Here is a 21,359-nt window from a genome sequence, read left to right as displayed (position 1 = left end):
TATTAATTTATATGTTTATTTATTTGATTTCAGGATTTTGTGATGAATTTCGACAACTTTATAATTCATAAAACACAGTATATGGATGGAACATGTGCAGACAGACCCTTTTAAAGGGTAAAGCTTAGGCATGAGGAAGCATGAGAGCAGACAATTTTGCACAGAGGCCGTGGAAATGCTCAAATAGTTGAGACGATCACATTTTCTGTGGTGTGAAAGCGATTGAACTAATAAGGGCTGATGTTCACAGTGTTGTGCTTTTGTTCTAACAGCCAGCAGCACAATCCCACACACAGTTCTCCCCAGGATTTTGGCTCCTTCCCCGTGTCAACATCAGACCCTTGTGTGACTAGCATCCGAGTGTCCCAAAAATGAAAAAAAAAAAGGCATGTAAACTAACAGAAAGTGAAAAACACAATATCGTCACACCGCCTCCACTAAACTAGAAGCCTTTAAAACATCAATCAAGACTAGACAATAGTCCACAGTACAGACACCAACAGGAACACAAATGTCACGACAGAAACACAAATCCTCAAAAATCAAAATCCTCTACAAAGCAGTTTATCTCTGCGGGCTGCTCTGGGTCAGGTTTGTGGAATATTTGTGATGACTCTTGATCCCTCAGCTCACTTGGTTCTTCCAGCAATCAAGTAAGGATTTACAGTTTAAAAAAAAAACAAAAGTACAATTTGAATCATCACGTGAAAAAACGTCCTTCAGATTTCAAAGACCCTCATTTCTGTCTCCACTCACAAAGTACTTGTCCTCTGATCAGTGAGTTGTTAAATGTTAAAGCAAACCTTAGAAACTTGGTTAGGTTTGAGTTGAAACCTCTCTCACACACACACACACACACACACACACACACAGATACACACACCTAACTGCCTCTTGTGACTCAAAGCAACAAATGCTGTTTTCGTTTCATACCCTGTCAGCACTGAATGGGTTTATCAAAATGATATTGTTTGAGTTTCCGCTCATTTTGGTGCGGGCAAGTCAGTTTTCAAGGCGATGAATCACCTCTCGGTTGTGCTGAAAGGAGTTACCGGACCTCTGTTGGAAGCTACTATGTTCTACTTGGAGCAGGTATTGATGTTCTTGCCGTCAGCAGCGTCTTCCACCAGCGCTAAGTAATAATCAGTGGAGAGTGTGAAGTGAGACACGCAGCCCACCAAACCCCCCACATACTGTCTGTTTGTGTGAAGAGCAACTTCTTTCATTCCGCCTTCAGAGGGGAGAAAATACAGAGAACACGTGTTAAAGGGAACAATAATGGAAACACGGGTATTGTACATATAATCTTTTACAGCTTCGGGAGCTCCACTTACCTACGTATAAAGGTCCATTGATATTGAGTTGTCTCATCTTGCCTGGTGACCTGCCCGTCTTCGCTCCATAGTCGTCCACTGTTAGCTTCCCTGTCTGGCCATCCCTGAATGTATAAACGATACTGGTTATTTGTAGACCTTCAAAACTGTGCAAAGCTACGGTCATGTTTTGTTTTTGTTGTTTACATTCAAGACTAAATAAGCTTGTCCTTGGATCTTACGGTTTTTCACACTGAAACTGTTTCACATATTTCTGACCGATGGCATCGAACCAAACGACCTCTCCTTGAAGCTGCACTTATCAATAATTGGATATTAACTGATCAATTGAGTATGTGAAATGTGCAAGGGCTTCCTCGTCGGGGAAAACACAATCAACCTAAGCGCTGCATAGATTTTCACCATCTTTAAACTGAAATATAAAATATTCTGCCTTTTTTTTTTCATTTCCCAAATCAATAAGTTGCCATATTGCTCCATGTCTGTTTGATATATCTATAAATTGCAGTAATGTCTGTCCGTGTGTTCAGCTGCTACCCCCTAATCTGGCATCCACAGAGCATTATTTTTTTCTATTATTTGTTTTCTTTATTGACATTATTAACAGTCATAGTTGGATCAGATTAGTGAAATGTGTCAAAGCACCACTTGTTTTTCCTTTTGGAGAAAAAACATCCCCTGGACTGACATGCGGGAATGAATAAACATTGAGATTGATGCTTGGTTTTGTGTACAGTGCACTGCCCCCTAGTGGACAGGGAGGAGGATAATTGCTGCTGACCACAGGAAACACTGATTTTGACTTGATCTCTCACCTCACAGCTTTGACCCGGTGCCACTTTCCGTCACTAAAGGTCCCGTTGACGACAATGTTGGCTCCACCGCTGCCCAGGTTATAACTGCAACACAACACAAAAGAGCTTCATATATGAAGTACATCCCCCTTCATCATCTTCTTCCATTGTGGTTTCATCCAACTATGACCAAACGACTTAACAATCGACTTAACGGTTGACTGAACTTTTCTGAATGAATAAAAGGGAAAGGGGAGTTTACATGTGTGGGGACAGTATAGCCTCTTTGATAACTTCTGCAATTAAACATCATCACAAAACAGCGTGCAGCATATACTGCTCTACGGCTGCAAAGCATTGTGGGAAAATCCAGTCCGTCAACACAACAAGCACTAAATAAAGTCTGTGGCCCGTAAATACCATTACATATGTCATTAATATGCAAACTGAACATGAAATGTCAAATGAAACATTTTAAATTGAATATTTCCCATAAAAATTTAACATGCAAGTATCTTTCAAACAAATCTCCATTTAAATGATTTCACTTGCGCTTAAATCTGACTTTCTCCCCTGAGAAGGTCAGAGTCTGCCCTTTGACTTTAACTCAGAAATATAGTCTGATAATAATAAGAAAGTTACACACAATCTATTCTACACAAACAAATACCTAAAGATTAAAGCACCGTCCTGAAGCCCCAGAGAGAGGAAGTCACTGTTGGGTCTCATTGGACTGTCTCCTCGCCACAGCAACAATCCGTCCTTCGCTGTGCTTTTAAAGCGCATGAAAAGGTTGGTCCTGGAACCGGAAACCCTGAGAACAAGGGTTTGACAAGTTTACTTCCATGCTTTTTTCAGTTTTTAAAATCGTACATATTCTACAAACCAACCTTTTAAGGATATCTCTGTTGTCGTAGGTCAGGTAACTTCGCCCGATGAACTGCGGGATCTCAATGGCTTCAGTCACAGCTGTGCAGGGAAAACACTGTTCTTATTCCTTACGGTCACAAGGTGGCAGCGTCAACGTTTACTCTATTAGTGGTTTAAGTTATAAGAGAACTACCAGAATGCTATGAAGGTTCTTTAATTCATACAAAAACAACTTACTGTTCAAACAGTAATTCCCACACTCTGTTCATTGAAGGCATTCAATGAAAAGAAGAAAAAGAAGGCATAGATAGGTTTAAAGGATTACAACGTCCAATATATTATTCTAAAGAGATTACATAGAGATAACAGAGGATGAGCGACGAATGTAGTGTAAAGCCATACACTACATTATTAACAAAAACAGAGGGCCAAGATACATCATGCAGTGGAAAACGTAGTGCAGTGTAGTTTGGTTTCATTTAGGCCTTTAATATCAGGGTTATTATCCATATTGTGCAAAATTGACTTGAAATCAAGGTAGGGTTGTATTTAGATACGTTTATATTGCAGTTTAGGTCTTGATTTCTGAACCATTACTTGCTCAAAGTGCATATTTTCCCTTAATTCTGCTGTGCTAAAAATTTTAAAAAATGTATTCATAGTTTCTTCAAACGCACAATCTTTGAAACATGTCTTTGAGTGTCATGTAAACAACAAACGACTGTATTTAACCACTGGACTGGTTAAATACACCGGGTAATGAGCACAGACCCTGCGTTCAACGCACCTTTCTGGCAGTGCCTGCCGTCATACCCGAGAGCACAGTCACACTCGTAATCGTCCCACTTGGGTCTGCACGTCCCTCCGTTGGCACAGGGACTCTCCACACACGGGTGTGCAGAATTAGCTACATTGACGCCACCGGCGGAACCGGTGGTTATCAGGATGGTGCGGTCGTTAAGGATCAGCTGTGGAGATGAAATGAAGGAGAGTTAGGGCGAGAAAATGTGTACAAATTGGACATGACCGTTTATTTATACAGCACAGTGTGTGTATATATATATATATAATATATATATAGTATAGATTCTATACAGCCCCACCTTCTGAATGATTCCAGTGAACGGCTTCGTTACACCTGACATCTTCTTTGTCTTTTCATATTCCGGTACTCCTCCAATATAAAGAGGTGAACTGCAGTTGATCTGAGTGAACGCTCCCTGAGGAGAAAGAGTTGTTATGATAAACACTATGTGAATATCTCCTTAAATATCCATGTCATTCATCATGTGATTATTGCAATAGTTACACTATAGGTATGATAAACTTTACACTGTTCACGGATTGTGAAATTAAATCAATACTCTGGAATAGCAAATCGCAAAACATTTCATCCTAATTCAACATTAAATTTAATTTTAAAAAGAATAAAGTATAGCAGAATTAAATGAATGATATTTTTCTCTAGAGTTCAGGGGTCAGGTCAGGGCTACAGTGCAATTAAAAGGTGATTTGAATGGGGCATCCATGTTACTTTGCTTCCGTCATTGATCTAAGAATTTAAACAATAGTGTGAGTGTTGTTGGGCTTTTTGTGTGGTTTGTCTGCCCTCTTGTGGTCACAAATAACAAACCAGCTTTAACCCTTTAATGCCTAAGCCTCAAAGAAATGTCTGGTGTGCTTTTGCCAATTTTTTTCCAGAAAAACAAGATGTTTATTGAAATTTTGTATGTTAAATTTGAAATTTGTACAGTGTAAACACATTCAATACAACATTTGTTTGAGTCTTTGTCTCAATGTCCAAGAAATGGAAACTTATGTACAGGTGTTTTTCCGACTCTCTCCTCTCCCGTGACAAAGACTCCTGCAACATCGGGAGATTGAAATTATCGTATTAACCACATGTTGGCTTTGACGTGCAACTTCTCAGCTTTCGGGAAACAGTTGAAAATGATCGTAATTCCGGTAATGCAAAGATACGCTCGGTGTTAAAGAGATAAAAACACACAGACACGGAAGGAAAATACCTCAGCTATTCCCTCCCTCGGCCTCTGACTGTCCACCTGTAGGATGCCACTCTTTGCTGTGCGAGAAACCCTCAGCTCATGCCACGTGTCCAGACTTATCTGCTCCTCACTCCTGTAGGCCACATCATCACATTTAATATGAATAAAATTAAACAAATGTAAAAAGATGCAGAAAGAGCAGACTAAATGCATCCAGGACCTTATGATGGCTCCGCCAGAGCCACAGTCAAATCTGAACTCCACATATCTGTCCACCAGGTTAATCGCCAGGAAGTCTCCACTGCCTGCGTCCTCACTGTACAGCAGCGCCCCGCTGGGCTCCGAGGGCCGAAACGTCAGCTCGAACTCCGTGAAGGACAGGTAACTCTGAGAGGACTGAGGCCACGGGAGGACGGCGTACGAAAACACGGTCTCGTTAAAGAGTGGCGACAACAGTGAGAAACCTGGGAAATAACAAGCACGGGGGAAGACATCAGACATGGGGAGGGGGGGGTTTGAAAAGGTGTAGAGCAGTGAAATGATTTAGAGTGAAGACGGAGAAATGAAGAAATCATCGAAATGGCCGGATGTTAAATCAGTCCCTCTGTACAAGAAATAATAATCCTCCATCTCAACCAATTTTCTCCATGTGGCACTCAGCACTTCCTTTAAAAGGTGCGAGAAGACAGAAAAGTGAAGTTGACTCACTCTCTTCACAAAGTTCTCCCCGGAATCCGAGCGGGCACAGGCAGATGAAGCCGTCAGCCCGGTTAGCGAAGCACGCGCCGCCGTTGGCACAGTTGACCGGGTCACACACGCGGCCACTGCAGTCGTCTGGTGCAGAGCGGTGAGGAGATACATGCGGGGTCATGAGGTCACGCTCAACAAAATGTTATCAGTAAACCAATGACTGTATGTAAAGACAGATCATAGGACAGCGTTCCATAGCGGAAAAAGCTAAAAACTCTCCATGTTAATGAACAGAACGTGAGCCAAAAAATTTGTTTGTGTCACGGTTCTCAGTTTAAGAAATAATGTGTGCAAAAGTAACATTTCACACAGCAGAAAGAAGGTTTCCAAAGGATTAAACATAAAAAATGTGTTAAACGGCGCATCAGTATGGTGTAGAAATTGGAAAATATAAAGTGTTATTATTTATGTACCAAAATTTACCCTCAAGTGAACTTTGAAATGTGACGCATTTCCAAATTTCACTAATACAATCCGATTTTAAAAAAGGTTTGACTACTTTTTGCTCTAAAGTTGGTGAAAGTGATAAAAATATGCATCAGATTGTCTAGGTTGTGCTGAAAAATAGCCTCTGTTTAGACATTTTTTTTACATAGTAATGAAAAAAACAGCCTTAATGCTCTGTGTTTCAAATAAGTAGTTTCCTCCTACAACATAGAGATTTAATTATATGGGGTTTTCAACAGCTTTTGCCTTGGTGAGCAGTGTGGTCAATGGCTGATATTTACTGATTCTATTTTTACGTCTGATAAAATACGCCACATTTAAGTAATAAAACATCATCTCTCAGCTTAACCGCTGATCATTTGAAGGTTGGAGGAGACTGGTACTCATTCTCACTCAAGACTATTTATTTATTTAACTGATGCATCAGCTAGTGTTACCTGTTATTATTAGACTGAGCATTAACACCTGAAAGGTAAACCAGTGCGTTCTGAATTACATGGACAAGAACTGCAACAGCCAAGGGCAATTATGACATACACATAGTGACATATGCTTCCTCACCTATATCAGCTGCACTCAGAGCTTTACCCAGAGGCCACGGTCTGATATCGGTGACCTTGTTGTTGACGGTCAGACTCTGAATGCAGCCGACAAAGCCACGGTTTGTCCCCGTCACCCTGACCAGCCAATAAGCGTTCGGGGATCCTCCCACATACAGCGGGGAGCGGAAAGTGATCTTCGTGTACTGGCCCTGAGACAGAAAGACGCTTCATTTATTACTGGGGGAAAAAAAAACAATGTGTAGATGAAACACTGAGTGTTCAGCCTTCTGAATGCGCCGCGGTCACCTGTGAGCGTCCAGATACAGGCGTGTCGTTGTCCACACGAAGCCAACCACTCATGCCGTCCCTGAACACAGTGACTGTGTGCCACTGTCCAACGACGACGTGGCTCTCGCTGACTATCCGAGCTGCTCCTGTGCCACAGTTAAACCTGCGGAGATGACAAAAACAGAAAGCGGGTCGTTCCTTTATATTCACGAGGAATGTGTGTTATGTGCTCTCCATCTTTTCAAGTCAAAATGAATTAATCGTATAATTACTGCTACAATTACTACCCTGAGGATTTAAAAAGGTGTAATGTGTAGAGTGTAATTATCTAAAAACCCGGTATAAGTACATATTTAAGGTTCTGAAGTCAAAAATCGCACAAACCTTTCGCTGCTTTTGACCAATACTGTATTTAAAATGCAGCTTCAAACAGTCTCTTTCTTTCTCAGGTGATATAAACCGGACATAAAAAATGTGTGTCAGTGCCTTCCTCACCTGTAGTGAAGCTTCCCTCGCACCAGGGCCAGGGAGGTAAAGTCTCCGCGGCCATGTTCGTTCTCTCCACAGTAAAGTAACAAGCCGTCCTCAGAGTCGGCCTGCGCCACACAAAAAACTCTTTCAAGGCCATTTTTGTCATTGTCAGGTTGAAAAAGAAAATGATACAGTGCTTAACAAATGTATTAGACCACCACCCAAAGCCACAGCTGCCCTAGTTTAACAGCACTTTTTATGTTTCTGTCACAGTTAATACACCAGAATGAAGAAGCTCTATAACCAAAATGATATTTTTAATGCTAAAATATAAGTATTATTGTCAAATCAAATCAAATAGTCATCAAATTATAGTTATTTACTTGCATTCCAGGTCAGAAAAATTACTTTTAGTGGTTGAATGCTTGAATATATGTTTGTTATTTGCCAAATAAATAATAACCTTAACAAGTTTTTGAAAGACCTCTGAAAATATTTAGGTTTTCCCATGTTTATGACACTTTGTCTAATACATTTAAGCACTGTACAGAGTAGAAACAACGCGTCGTCTTACCTTGAACTCCAAAGTGATCTGAAAGCTCTGGTAAGAGTTCTTCAATGGTTCAAAGGTCATGTGAGAGTAGCCATGGAACCTGGGAAACTTAACTGACACCGCTAAACCAAGGATAACCGTGACACATTTGTTAGGGTCAAAGAACTCAAAATCAAAGAAAAATGGACAATTCAAGCGCACATGTCTCTCTCACCCTCAGAGCAAGTGTCCCCTCTTCGTCCGAGGTTGCAGTGGCAGCGCGATCCGCCGCTGTCGTAGTCGCTGAGACAGAAGCTGTCGGGGGGGCACACCGTGTCGTCGCAGGTCAGGTCGTACGTCCGAGGCACTTCGCCTCTCCATGGGGACATGGTCGGGGTGGTGGTGGTCAAAGTGGTGCTAGGGTGGAGTCAGACAAGAAAGAAAGAAAGGAAGAAAGAAAGAAAATGTAGTCCAGCACTTAAGGCCTGTACATCACAAGAACACAGAAATGTGAGAATGAAAAGAATGATGCATTTCTATTCTTGCAGCCCTGGTTTTGGGAGTTCTCGCAGCTTGTTCTTGACACATTACGTGTTGTGTCAAGAACAGCCGAAAGGAGGAGTTCTGCAGAAGGTTATAATAGTTTGGGATTTTTTGTTAGTTCTTATTTCGTTTTGACATAAGTTTTTAGTGCGGGTCTGCTAGTTTTTTTTTTATCGTTTTTTTTGTAACTGCTTAGTTTTAGTTTAGTTTGTATTCGTTTTAGAGCTGCAACTAATGACTATTTTCATAATCGATTAAAGGTGACATAGAATGCTTGTATCACACATATATGTTAGTTATGGAGGTCTACTTACATATATTAACTTGTTTTCATGATTAAAAACCTCCTAATCGCAGCAAACGAGCTGATCAAAATATCTCCTCACTGACGCTCTCGTCAGCCGTGCTGTTTCAGACCAAAACCAGACCCCTAGAATGTGGACTGTGTTGTGATTGGCCAGCCAACGAGAGCTTTCCCACTGTCCTGTGATTGGCCAGGTACCTGGAAGTGATGTAATAGATAGGCCAGCTCTCAGATACACAGCTCCCCCTCTGGCACGGTGGATGCTCTGCATCTCAGCAGCTACAACGAGAGTAGTTCTTCTTCTTCTGCGATTGAATGTACGCAACCGGATGTGCCCGGACTAGTGCCCGCACCAGGAGGCGCTACGGTGGTGAGAGGAGTCGTGAGGATTTTTGATGACGACATCAAATTAAGGAAGTGCCGATCCGCTTCGCAGAGCCCAGGAAAACAATACAACACTATTTTCTCAGCAGTGGCTGAACTGTTGTTCTGAAACTTTAGGGTTTCATAAACAAGGTAATGACGCAGATACACACACACAAACGCAGCGTTAATTGGAGCTTCCGGTCTATGTGGGCTTTAATCTTTCGATTATTTTCTCGATCAATCGTTTGGTCCATAAAATATCAGAAACCATTCAAAAATGTTGATCGGTGTTCGTCAAACCTGGAAATGATGATATTTTCAAATGTCTTGTTTTGTCCACAAACCAAAAGATTGATTTTAATGATTCCTTTGTTATCCAGACCAAAGATATTAAGAAAATATTCACATTTAACACGTTTAAACAATCAGAAATCTTGTTTTAATCATGAAAAAAGCTTCAAACCGACTACCAAAATAGTTGTCGAATAATCATGGCCCTCGGTCAGATTGTATACGGTCCGTGGGACAGAAAATTGTCTTCAGTGATATGTCACTCCTACGTGCCTTAGATTGGCTTTTGCCATTTAAAAAAGATAATTGTGGTGTCAAGGACCAGTGATCCCCGGAAATCTTCACATTATCAAATCTGGCCCTAATCTAATCTAAGAACGACATCAGAGAACAGATTCTAAGGTAAACCAAGACTTTTGCAGTGAATCTTACCTGGGAGTGATGGGTGGTGCAGTGGTTGTGGGGTTGAGGGTGGTACTGGGCGCTGAAGTGGTTGAAAAGATCAGGTCTGTGAAGGCTAGAAAAACAGACATGGTGGTGGTCGCTGTGGTGGAAACTGCCGTGGCAGCGGGACTGGGAGGAGCTACGGTGTTCATACGGTAAACGACATTTCGACCAGACGGTGGACCAGAGTGAGAGCGGAGCTGGGATTTCTTGTTGTCAGGACCGATACCTGGGAATGGATTTAACTGTGGAGCAGAGGAGTAAAGTGTGTCTCTTATATTTGTCATCATTTCTATTTACCAATATGCTGAGTAGCTAATACAACACATATACTCTAAAGATCATTGCAATTTAAAATCTATTCAGACTATTATAATCTGGGTCATGTAAGGACTGACCTCTTCAATAAAGACATCATAATCAGAGTCATCAATGTCCAAGCCGTCATTATCTGTGACCCCAGAATCTGTGATGTACTGGCCATAATCGCCACTGCCCACATCTGATGCGCCTGTTGAGAAAGTTAACATGAATTATTATGAAGACATGATTAATATTACATGATGTGACGACAGCATGTGTCCACAACTGGTCTGATAATTAAAGTCATAAATGCAGGTCACAGAATCACATATGTAGAAAGCAAAGCAATATGCATTAATGTATATATAGGTGTTTTTCACATATAGATACTTTGACATGTAAGAAAAGCACAGGTGGCAATAATTGATTTAATTACTAACATCTGACCGTAATTAATGTTACATTAATGTTATGAGGAACACCTGGACCTTCCCTTCGTTGGCTAGACAAGACTTTGAGGACCTGTGAGAATAATCAGCATAGCCTAGAGCAAAAAAATATATACATTTTTTTACCAAACACTATTATGGATTAATTACCATATTCTGATGACCCACATTTTATTAAATAAAACCAGTAAAAAAAAGCAAAAAAAAAAAGCCCTACATGTTAACTAAACTGTATTTAAAAACACATACTTTAAATTTGATGCACAGCAGTTGCGAAATATAATGTTAGATTTACATTTGATGGTATATCAGACATTCCAATCCAAATCATAAAAATGTCCTCGTGAGCCCGAGCTGATGCAAAGGTTTCCATGCTAATTTGCACAGCTTAATAACATTATATCCTGAATACGGTGTGTCCTGGCAGGGCAGGGGAAATCCTTCCCCATCCTAATCTTCTGTTGTGTAACAACCCCCACAATCATACCATTCTGTTTCCAACTACTCTGACCACACACACACACACACACACAATCAGTCAAGTCCACCCCTGCTGTTCTCTCAAGAAGCTGCCTATTGTTGCCTCAGTGTGTATCTGCGTGTCCATCAGGGGTGTAGATGAGGAGAGAAGGGGGTCTGGCATCCCGTCCTTAATCCTGTCTGATGAGACTCAAACATAGCCGGCTTTTATCCCCTGCTGAGAGACCATGCTTGTTTCTGTCTGTCTGTCTGTGTGTCTGTGTCTCTTACTCACTCCATTTATCTCGTTTCATGGGACTTTCGTTGACATTATTTGTGGCTTCCTTTCTAGAACCTCTCTCCTCGTCTGTCGTTCCTAGTTTTTGCGCCGTCTCTGGGCAAGTCAGTCTGAGAGGACTTATTTATAGCCTGTGAGTCAGTGTGGCCTTTTTGTGTTTATACATAGCTGTTTACTTCTTATCATCGTATACATCTAAAGTCTAACATGCACAGAAATATGGCCACAAAGTAAACGGCTCTTGAATGTCATGGTCCTCAACACATTTCCCGTTACTGTATGCAGAACAGAATTACCTGTGATGATGTTTGGATTATTCTGTACACCACATGATTAAATTACAAAATAATAATAATAATAATCAGCTTCATGTGTTACTTTTGACTGTGTAAGCTGCAGTAGATAGGATCGCTGGAAAAATAGTTCATCCTCAGGACATTTAAATCCAAACAGAAGCACAGGATGATTAGACACAATCTCTTCATGCACACTGATTTGGACACATGTTTAATAGTGTCCACAATCCAACTCTCTTAAGACTGTTTCCTTTTTGGGTCTTCTTTGTCCATGCAGACTACTGTCCTGTGCTCTCTGTCCTGTAATGATCAAAGCTACCTTAAAGGTATAGTTGAGTAAAAGTGCAAGTATCTTACCAAAAAATGACTTTGGTAGACGTTGAAGTCACTTTTTAGAATAGTACTGAAGTAAAAGTCTTAATGTATATGACATTTACTGTACTTAGGTATCAAATGTCATTTTCTGATATAAAATGTACTTAAGTTTTAGACAAAGTGAGCAGTTAGGATTGTGTCAGTGGTAGGGCAAGTTGTCTTTCAACTGGAAGGTTGTGGGTTCAATTCCTAGTCAATATGTGTCACACTTAACCCCCATTACCAACTCTCCTTCTTCTGATTTTATGTGGTAGTAACTTGCAACAAAGATAGAGGAAATGTAGTGGAGGAAAAGTAAAAGTTGTACAGATCTGTGAAATGTGTATTTCAGTTAAATTACAACACTGCTTACATTGTGCTGAAAGGTTATAATGAAACATTATCTGTTGGAGGAAACTTAAAAAAAGTTTTTGAAAACTGTATTATTGCTTTACTCCGCAGGGCGAATGGAAACTCCAATGGTGAAGAGGTATTTACACAGTGTGGTTAGACTTCAGTGATGGAGAATCTCAGTGTGACCTGTTTATGTCCGTGTTGGTGTGTCGTTGTAACTTGAGTTTGTTCTTATTTTCACGTGGTTGAAAACCAGAAACAAGGTTTTTGCATTTCAGTGGGAGATCAACATGTGGCCAGGGCCTTACCAAGAGTGCGCACAGGGCTGTTGATGTGGCTGGGTGGGCTAACCCCGTGAACGTTGACTGCCCTCACGATAAACTGGTACTCCGTCTCCGGCAGCAAACCCTTCAAAACCATGGAGTTGGTCTCAATGGGCTCACGGATATACGTCCACTCCGTGTCCATTTCTGGCCTGGAACACAAAAGGGACATGCATGAAGATACACAAAACTTACAATACTTAAAATAATCAAATGTTTTTAAAATAAACATTTCTGTCTGATATGTCTTTTTATGAAACATTACATTTTTCTTCTGAAAAAGGAAGTTTTAAACTTGATATGAACTCATACTTCTTTCTTCTTCCTTTTCTGGGGGGGAGAACATAATTGCATAATTCATGGTCAGGACAACACTAATTAACTTTTTCTTCCATTATTTTACTTTTTTATAAAAAGGAATAAGGAAGTAAATGAAGATGAACTCCTGAACCGTCTCCAGCTTCCCTCTCAGCTGCCATGTTGTGTGTGCTGCAGATGCCTGTGGCTGAGCTCTCTGCTGAGTAAGATTCATCCTCTTTACCACTCACTCACTCACTCACTCACTCACTCACTCACTCACTCACTCACTCACTCACTGTCTCTCAGTAATGGTTGTCTATGAGACGTCCCTTTGTGTGGAAAATACCCCCACAAGCAAAAAAACGGATTCATCGTTTGTGTCTCAGAGAAAGTGACAACATCTATCCAGTTTTTTTCAAAGAATGTATACTTTGTACTGTGTACCTCTAAAAAGTATTAAAGTATTATTGTAAAGTATTTTAAAAGTCTACCTTGCCTTTTCTATTTGCAGGTGATAACTCAGCCTCTGGGGATTCTGGGAAAATAATTTCAACACTTGACATTATAGCCTGATGACTCAAAACACTGGAGGGTGTTTTTGAGGCCGGACACAATCAGACACAGTCTGAACTTTATTCATTTCTCATGCTCCAAATTACCCTCGTGTCATTTCGCAGCAAATAGAGAGCTGTGTATTCTGTATGATAGTAATGCAACAGTGGAATTACAAGGAGGTTAAAAATGTCTACACGCAATATTAACACTGACATCTGAAAAAGAAGTCAACTTTTCAACAGTAAAATCAATCCAGGTATCTTATTTTTAGCATAAATGTTGAATCCCAGATGATGTTAAAATAGCATTAATAGTTAACAGGCTATTTTTTTTACATTTGCAAAAGTTGTGAATAAGAAATATTCAAATTGAAAGAAACAAAAGAGAGAAAAGGCCCTTTAATTGCTATATTGTTGAGAATTAGATGCTACGGCATTTATCAATTCATCTAACATTCAGCAATTTCCTGAATTCAAGCTCAGAATTCTACCAGTTTATTTGCATCATTGTATTCATTTGTTGTACATTCTTTATCTTAAGAAACCATAAAAATTTGAGGTTGATTGACAGCAATGTGATAATGGACTCATCAAGTCATCTGTGTGATTATTATCAATAGTTAAGAGGAAAGTAAAGGGAAAAACCCTCTCAGAATCCCTGAGAATCTCTGAAAAACAGTTGAAATCAGTCATCTTTTCCCTTTCCCCTAACACACTGTATTTCCCTCTAGGATGTGACCACAGCAGCTTTCAATTGATCTGTGTGTTGCCAGTTTAAGTGTGGATTATTATCACTGTGTGCATGTGTGTGTCTGTGCACTTGAAACGAAGGTTTATTGATTGATCAATCATTTACGACTGACCTGATATACGCCACCAGGAAGTGAAGGACAGGTGAGCTTCCCTCGCTCTCTCCTTGCTGCCATGACAACGCCAGCTCTGTGTCAGATACAGCCAGGACAACGGGCTGAGTGGGGGGAGATGGTGGCATACACACGTCTAATCGAAGAGAAAGAAATTGAATTATATTAATATTAACAATGATATTATGGAAATAATAGCATCGGCTGATAATGAATTCCTTTTGCGCACATATTCCTACCATGTGAAGCAGTGCTGATGTCTCTGGGCATGCTGGGTCGTCCCTCTCCTGCCCAGCCATAAGCCCCAACAGTGACTCTGTACTTGGTATTCACCTTCAGGTTACTGATGTCCACATCCTAGAAGAAACCGAAAGAAATGGAATAATAAACACATCAGCAAGGGTGGAATGAGAGACAGGTGACCAAAAGCCATGAGAGAATAAGAGAAAAACTAAGTCACATCTGTTTATTTTTATTTATCTAACTTAGTTGAAAAACAAAAGTATCACCTTTTGAAACACTATATCAAACAATAACTTTCACAAAAAGACATCTGCAGTCCCTTTGGCAACTCAGAGCAACATCTAAATCACTAAAAATGACCAAATGACACTTACAAAACTTGCTTGTCCATCAAATTGTCCCTTTGAAAAAATAAGAACAGAGGTTTCCATTAATATTCTTAACACAGAAAATGCCATAACGTTTATTTCTGTAACAACAGACTGTCAGTAAGGTACTTTTACAAAGTGAGAAAGTATGAGCGAGTGCTATGTCACAGTATAATATAAATACTCAGCAAATCCTTATCCTTATCCAAAAAATAAAGGATGTTTCTCAAATTTCATGAAAGAGCAAAATTCCCTTTACATGTAAATGAAACGGCTTTTAAGAATAAACTTCCTACTACAGAGTTATATTACTAAGAGTTTACCCCACAGACAAGGTGACATAATTCACTACAGTGTTTGTTTCATCATGAGTTTTGATACATTTTTCAAATTCAAAAATTGCCAAAATCCTATTTTAAAACGTGTTGTTTTCAAGCTTTTATTCTGTGTGTCTGCGTGTGTTCACCACTCGTCTCTCCACTGGACACGGCATGGTTATTTTGCGTTTCCACTAGCGTAGCACCTGGTACTTGGTACTTTTTTAGTACCTGCTCTGGCGAGGTACTAACTGATTCTAATGATTCAGTTACACTGAAAACAACTGCTTTACAAGTCACTCGTTTGTGTCGCCTGGAAAACGAAGTCACGGCAGTTTCATGACTCCGCCCACGTTCATTTGGGCGTGAAAACCAACGCAAGTCGCGCCGTGCCGTGTCGTGCCGAGGCGAGCTGCGACCATAGGTGGAAAAGGGGCTTTATACTCACTGTGGTGAGCATGTCTAAGCTGAGCGGCACCTCCATCAACGATGCTGAACCCAGTGGATGACCATTCCTGATCTCCGTATAAAAGACCTGAAAAACAACCAAAGTCAAACAAAGAGGCGCACATAAACACAGATTTAAAGGAAAACATGTGTCTGGTTATTTATATTCCAGTAAAGTGAAAACTGTTGGGTTTTAGCCGGCATTCTCATTTTCAAAGATTTCTGTCACTACGATATCATGACTGTCAACAGTGTAAACCGGGGGTGGAGTGGCTCAGTGGTTAAGACCGGTACCCTGTGTGTGAAAGACATCATGGTTGCAAGTTCAATTCCACCCCTGGCTTGTACTCGATTCCATTGTAAGTCGCTTTGGATAAAAACGTCTGCTAAATGACATGTAATGTAATGTAAACACTGTGAGGAAACTTGTTATACTCTGCCTAATTATTTGTGAACCTCCAAAGTAAGTGGCTAAATAGACACATGTTTGTCTGTGGGAAGTGGGGAAGCTGGGTGGCTGACTAATCCTCTTAGGAAACATATGGTCAAAAGCAACGTGTGCACACACACACAGTCATACTGATCCATACTGTTAACTCAAAATGAAGAGGAGGAAGAAAGGAGAAAAATACAGAAAGGAAGCTTCCAGTGTTCAGTCAAATGTGTGCTTCAATAAACCTGAAAAGCCTTGTTCAAAAGCAAAAACCCTAACAATGTAGCCACAGTCAGTACATTTAAGGTGCTACATGAAGATTCAACATGTTTCACAACTGCACTGCCTCAGTACACAGCATACACACTTAGTGGAAATGTTACCAAACTGCAGAAAATTTATAATCCATCAATCTGACCTCAGAAACCACCAAGGGCGCCTTGCTGCATGGACAGTGAGTTTGAAAGGCACTTTAAAGAAACAGAAAGAGTATGGATGCAACCCACGTCAGAGAGAAAAGAGCATCCATTCAGTAATTTGATTTGGAGTGTACGTCAATCACTCACTCACTCACTCACTCACTCACTCACTCACTCACTCATCTTCTACCACTTTATCCTCCACTTAAGGGTTGCTGGTGCTAATTCCAGCTGACGTAGGGCAAAAGGCGGGGTACACACTGGACAGATTGCCAGTCCATCACAGGACCACACAGGGACAAACAACCATTCACACTTAGACCTATTTTAGAGTGTTCAATTTGCCTAATCCTAATCCAAATCTGCATGTTTTTGGAGTGTGGGAGGAAAGTGGAGAAAACCCACATGCACACGTGGAGAACATGCCTTTCTCCATCCATCCAGAAAGGCTCTTGTTCCAACTGGGTTGCTGTGGGTTTTTTGTAGGTAGAAATCATATTGCTGTAATGTGCAACTTTTAAAACACAGATGAAAGTCTGCAATATATAAGCCATTATCAAATGAGTTTATACAATGCTCATTGATCAGCTCCATATGACTGTGTATTTCCCACTATGCATGTGCAGTATGGCGCAAACAAAACCTTAAAAAAAGTGTATTCCACTGCTAAAAATAGACCTGGACCGTCAGTTTAAATCATGGTCATGATTTTGGTTTCTCGTGGTCCAGTGAATGTGAAAACTATTGAAAATGCATGCTCTGCCAATAGTACGCAAAGCAAATTACACTTTTCCCCTAAACATGTGCCCAACAGAGCTGCTGCTGTTCCTCCACCACGCAGCTCCAAGTTTCCTGCATGCAGTCCTGATGAGAAACACCACAGAACACATGACTGCTGCCATACCCTTGAGCCAGGGGTTACGTGAATGTAAACCTAGAAGTGTAGATTCTACCTATATCAAAAATGTGAAATACTTGAAGAAACACATTGTGTTGTTATAGATGATGTCTGATGACAGCACACAGTTGCATCACTGTTCATTTAATTGAATTCACATTTTTTTGTATATCAAGGAATGACAACATACATTATCTCAAGGCACTGCACATAGACAATGTTTTTGAGAGCAGAGAAACCCAACAGTTCACACAGTGTGCAAGGACTAAACCCTCCCTTTAACAGGAAGAAGCCTCTCACAGAGCCGGACTCATCCGGGGGGAGAGAGAGCATTGTTCATGTTCATCAGTGCATTCCATGTTCCATATACCTTATATCCCGTGATGGTGCTAACATGTCGCCGTGGCATCTTCCATCGTACACTGAAAGCTGTGCAGTTGATTGTCTCCAGCTGGATGTCTAACGGAGGACTCAGACGATCTGGTGGACACACACAGACACACACACACACACACACACACACACACACACACACACAATCAGAAGACATTCAAAGGGGAAAAGTGTCATATTTGTGATTAGGCAGGTATTATCAACCTTTATACTGATTTGCTTTGGTTGACATTGGAACAGGAATAATTAAGTTAAGTCTGTCTAAAAACGGTTAAATATCTCACCTTAACATATTGAACATGATTGAATACAAGTTAAAACCTTTGTGTTAAATAGAGTGATAAACACACACAGTATCGCCATCCCTGCAGCTCTTTTGCCGTTATTGTTTTAGTTTTACAGCTTTACTGTTCTGGATCACCCTCACTGATTAATATAGTCGGTATTAGCCATGACAGACAATGTTTTCTGTCAATGAAAAAGAGTTTAGCAGCTACACAACAGCCAGATCGTTTCTTCAATACCAAAACGGAACTAAAAATTGTGTGAGTGAATTATAAAAAGACATTAATCAGGTGGTTAGGGCTCCTACACTACATTTAAGAGAAGCTTCTCAGATGTGACCTTTTTGTCTGCATATGATTGTCACATTGAGTTGAGTTTGAATTCTGTATCGGCTCCAAGTGCTCTTATATTTTCCGAGCGACAAAATGACATTAATCAAATGACCTGCGAGATCTCACGCAACTAAAAATAGCGAGACAGAAGTCAGACACCTGACAGCTCACACTGCTACAACACTGATCTTTGCAACCCTCTGCCCTTTCCTCTCGTCTCTCACTTTTTCTCCACTTCCTATGTCGACCTCACTCCTGTGCTCTTCCGACTCCTCGTCTCCTGCCCTCCTCCCGCTTCCTCCACCCGAGCAGATAATTCAATGTGTCAGCTGAATTCCCCAATGCTGCACATCTCTACAGGGGCGTGTGGCCCAGTGAACAATCACATGAGCTTAACTTACATATAAAACTATCATCTTTCTGGCCATTAACATAGAGTTAAGACACAGGCGTGGGTACAAATCGTAATTGCAAGAGAGATTGAAATTAAGCCATTATCTGTAATCAATCTAATCTTAATATAAACCTCCAACAGTGATGGATTACGTTTGGTTAGTAAGAGATTGGGTATTGATCCTGGTGTCTCTTCAGGAGGCCCTCGCTGGAGTTAATCAAACTGTTCTTGAGCTTACTGCATCTTTCGAGTAGCACTAGTCAAACGATGGTGATTGGTACCACTTTAAGCGTCTGATACAATACAGACATCTCAATCTCCAGAATCAGACCCAGACTGGCAACAACACATTTGTGCCATTTCAGGTTATTTCAAAGACATAATTTTCCAACTGTGTAACAAATATTATTCTCCCATAAAGCAGAAATAAACAGCCCACAACGTGACTCAGCTGATGCTATCTGCCCAACTTCATCCCTAGTGATGAAAAATGAAATTATATTAAGATTTAGATGAAATCACATGTTGGAAAACGCTAAACTCCAAAAGTAGATGGGACGCAGGAGGATGTTTGTTTACCCTGTAAACTGTCGCTCTCGTGAGAGGTTGGTGCCGTCAGTTGGCTTCAGTTGGTTTGACAAATCATGTGGTCTGTGATCCGCATCAGGGGCAGTCATTAAATGTGTGATCTCCAGTCTTTCAGTCATCATAAAATTAAGTCTTAGACTCTTCAAAGTCTTTTCAAAGTTGTGTAGCGTGTCCCCAACTTCAGACAAATGACAAAACTGAGCAGACAGACTGAGCAGCATGGAAGTAACGAGCAGCAGGTGGACCTACGTGAACACAGGTGAACTGAATAAGTGCAGGACATGTAATCACAGAAGGGGAGGGTTCTCCGGTTTCCTCACACAGTCCAAAAACATGCAATATGGGGTTTAGGTAAATTGGGACACTCTCAATTGGCTTTAAGTGTGAGAGTGAGAGTGAATGGACTATGTTTAATGTTTTATTTCTTTTTTTAATGTCTACAATTGAAATTTTTTTTTTTTCATTTCCAATGCATTTCCTTGCCTCTGTAATTCAATATGAATTGCTTGTGTAAGAATGATGCAATACAAATAAACTTACATTGCCTTGTCTTCTGTTAGTAATGACCACTTTATAAGGTACACTTGTTCAACACCTGCTGAAGAAGTGGTGAGAAGTTAAACTCGGGAAGAAAGATGAAGAGTGTGACTCTGAACAAGGTGTAGATGTTAGTGACAGATGTGCTGATGTGACGCTTCTGAATGTACTGGAATTTAAACCATGTCTAAGTTTTAAGTGAGTGGCCCGAAAAAGAGAAAATAATCCAGTGAGCATATTATTACTGTTATTATTGCACGTGTGTTTTCAGCTGATGTACTCACCAGATCTCCGAGCATTTGATCTTCTTGCACAGAAGCAAACGCTGGCTGTGCACATTATAAAGAGTAGTAAATACAGAAGACTCCTCTCCTTACAGGTAGATTCCATGTCTTCTTCAGGTCGAAAGTTTGGAAACGGTCAAATGTTCATTTTATTACAGAGCCCAACGCGCCTTTGACTGGAAATGGAACCGAGCAGGTTGCTGATAAAAGTTTCCTCGTTTTGCGCAAACGCCATCCAAGAAAACTGGCCGAGAGGAAAAGGCAACGACGGTTTGACAGTGAGAAGATTACGGTCTGCAAAAGATCAGTGGGCACGGACAGACAGACAGACAGACGCGCAGGCGGACTGACACAGGATGGACTGGCGGTTGCCCTGACAATCCACGCGTAATTTCCACAGCGGCTGACACCACTGAATGGTCGACACGGTCCGTTTTTACGCACAAATCTCGAGCGCTTTCGTGTTACGCGTAGTCCGCGCGCCTTCGACAGCAGATGAGTGAAGTGCAGGAACGTGGGGCCATTTAGAGCTAAGAGGATAACAAGCGTCTAATCCGCCGCGCACTGGACACAGATGGAGGGCAGCGACAGCACGCCTGCCTCCGTGTGTGTGTGTGTGTGTGTGCGCGCGCGCTTAATTATATCTTTGTGAGGTTTAAAAAACAAACAACTTAAAAAACTATCTTTGTGGGGACATTGTGTCTGTGCCCCACAACTTTAAAGGGCCTTTAAAGGTGAATACCTGGTTTAAGGGTTAGGGTAAGGCATTGGTGGTGACAGTTGAGGTTAGAGCATTATGTCTATGATGTGTTCTCCTCACTAAGATATAAAAGTGTATGTGTGTGTCACTGACTGCTTGTTGGTACAACTTTAACCATAAGGGTAA

At 40.8% G+C, this 21,359-nt stretch overlaps 1 protein-coding gene across 2 annotated transcripts; it reads right to left on the bottom strand.

Moving 5' to 3' along the window:
* Positions 1-20,984, bottom strand: LOC122770155 (pikachurin). Of its 2 annotated transcripts, XM_044027164.1 has the most exons (25): positions 20,474-20,983; positions 18,031-18,140; positions 15,912-15,998; positions 15,153-15,179; positions 14,775-14,892; positions 14,536-14,671; positions 12,804-12,970; positions 10,381-10,493; positions 9,971-10,227; positions 8,270-8,451; positions 8,077-8,177; positions 7,527-7,627; positions 7,050-7,194; positions 6,763-6,952; positions 5,713-5,838; positions 5,225-5,468; positions 5,026-5,137; positions 4,102-4,218; positions 3,786-3,966; positions 3,236-3,259; positions 3,019-3,097; positions 2,799-2,942; positions 2,150-2,233; positions 1,335-1,438; positions 1-1,231 (listed from the first exon to the last, which is right to left on the bottom strand). In XM_044027164.1, the coding sequence occupies exons 1-25, from the start codon at positions 20,577-20,579 to the stop codon at positions 1,080-1,082; spliced, it is 3,207 nt and encodes a 1,068-aa protein (XP_043883099.1). In that variant the 5' UTR covers positions 20,580-20,983; the 3' UTR covers positions 1-1,079. The 2 variants fall into 2 exon arrangements, with proteins under 2 accessions (XP_043883099.1, XP_043883100.1); XM_044027165.1 differs by lacking the exon at positions 3,236-3,259 and having other exon boundaries at positions 20,474-20,984.
* Between the last annotated feature and the right edge of the window lie 375 nt (positions 20,985-21,359).

Source organism: Solea senegalensis, linkage group LG5 (assembly GCF_019176455.1).
Source record: "Solea senegalensis isolate Sse05_10M linkage group LG5, IFAPA_SoseM_1, whole genome shotgun sequence".
NCBI lineage: Eukaryota > Metazoa > Chordata > Actinopteri > Pleuronectiformes > Soleidae > Solea > Solea senegalensis.
The sequence above is the reverse complement of the archived record's forward strand: the minus strand, read 5'-3'. Positions and strand labels throughout refer to the sequence as shown.

What these genes read in the sequence shown, in the direction of transcription:
- LOC122770155 (XM_044027164.1), bottom strand. Translation starts at nt 20,579, where the DNA reads ATGGAATCTACCTGTAAGGAGAGGAGTCTTCTGTATTTACTACTCTTT. An exon ending in ATCAAATGCTCGGAGATCTG is followed by an intron (nt 18,141 to 20,473) that starts GTGAGTACATCA and finishes TGTGTCCACCAG; the next exon opens with ATCGTCTGAGTCCTCCGTTA. An exon ending in TCTGGCGGAGCCATCATAAG is followed by an intron (nt 5,138 to 5,224) that starts GTCCTGGATGCA and finishes TGTGGCCTACAG; the next exon opens with GAGTGAGGAGCAGATAAGTC.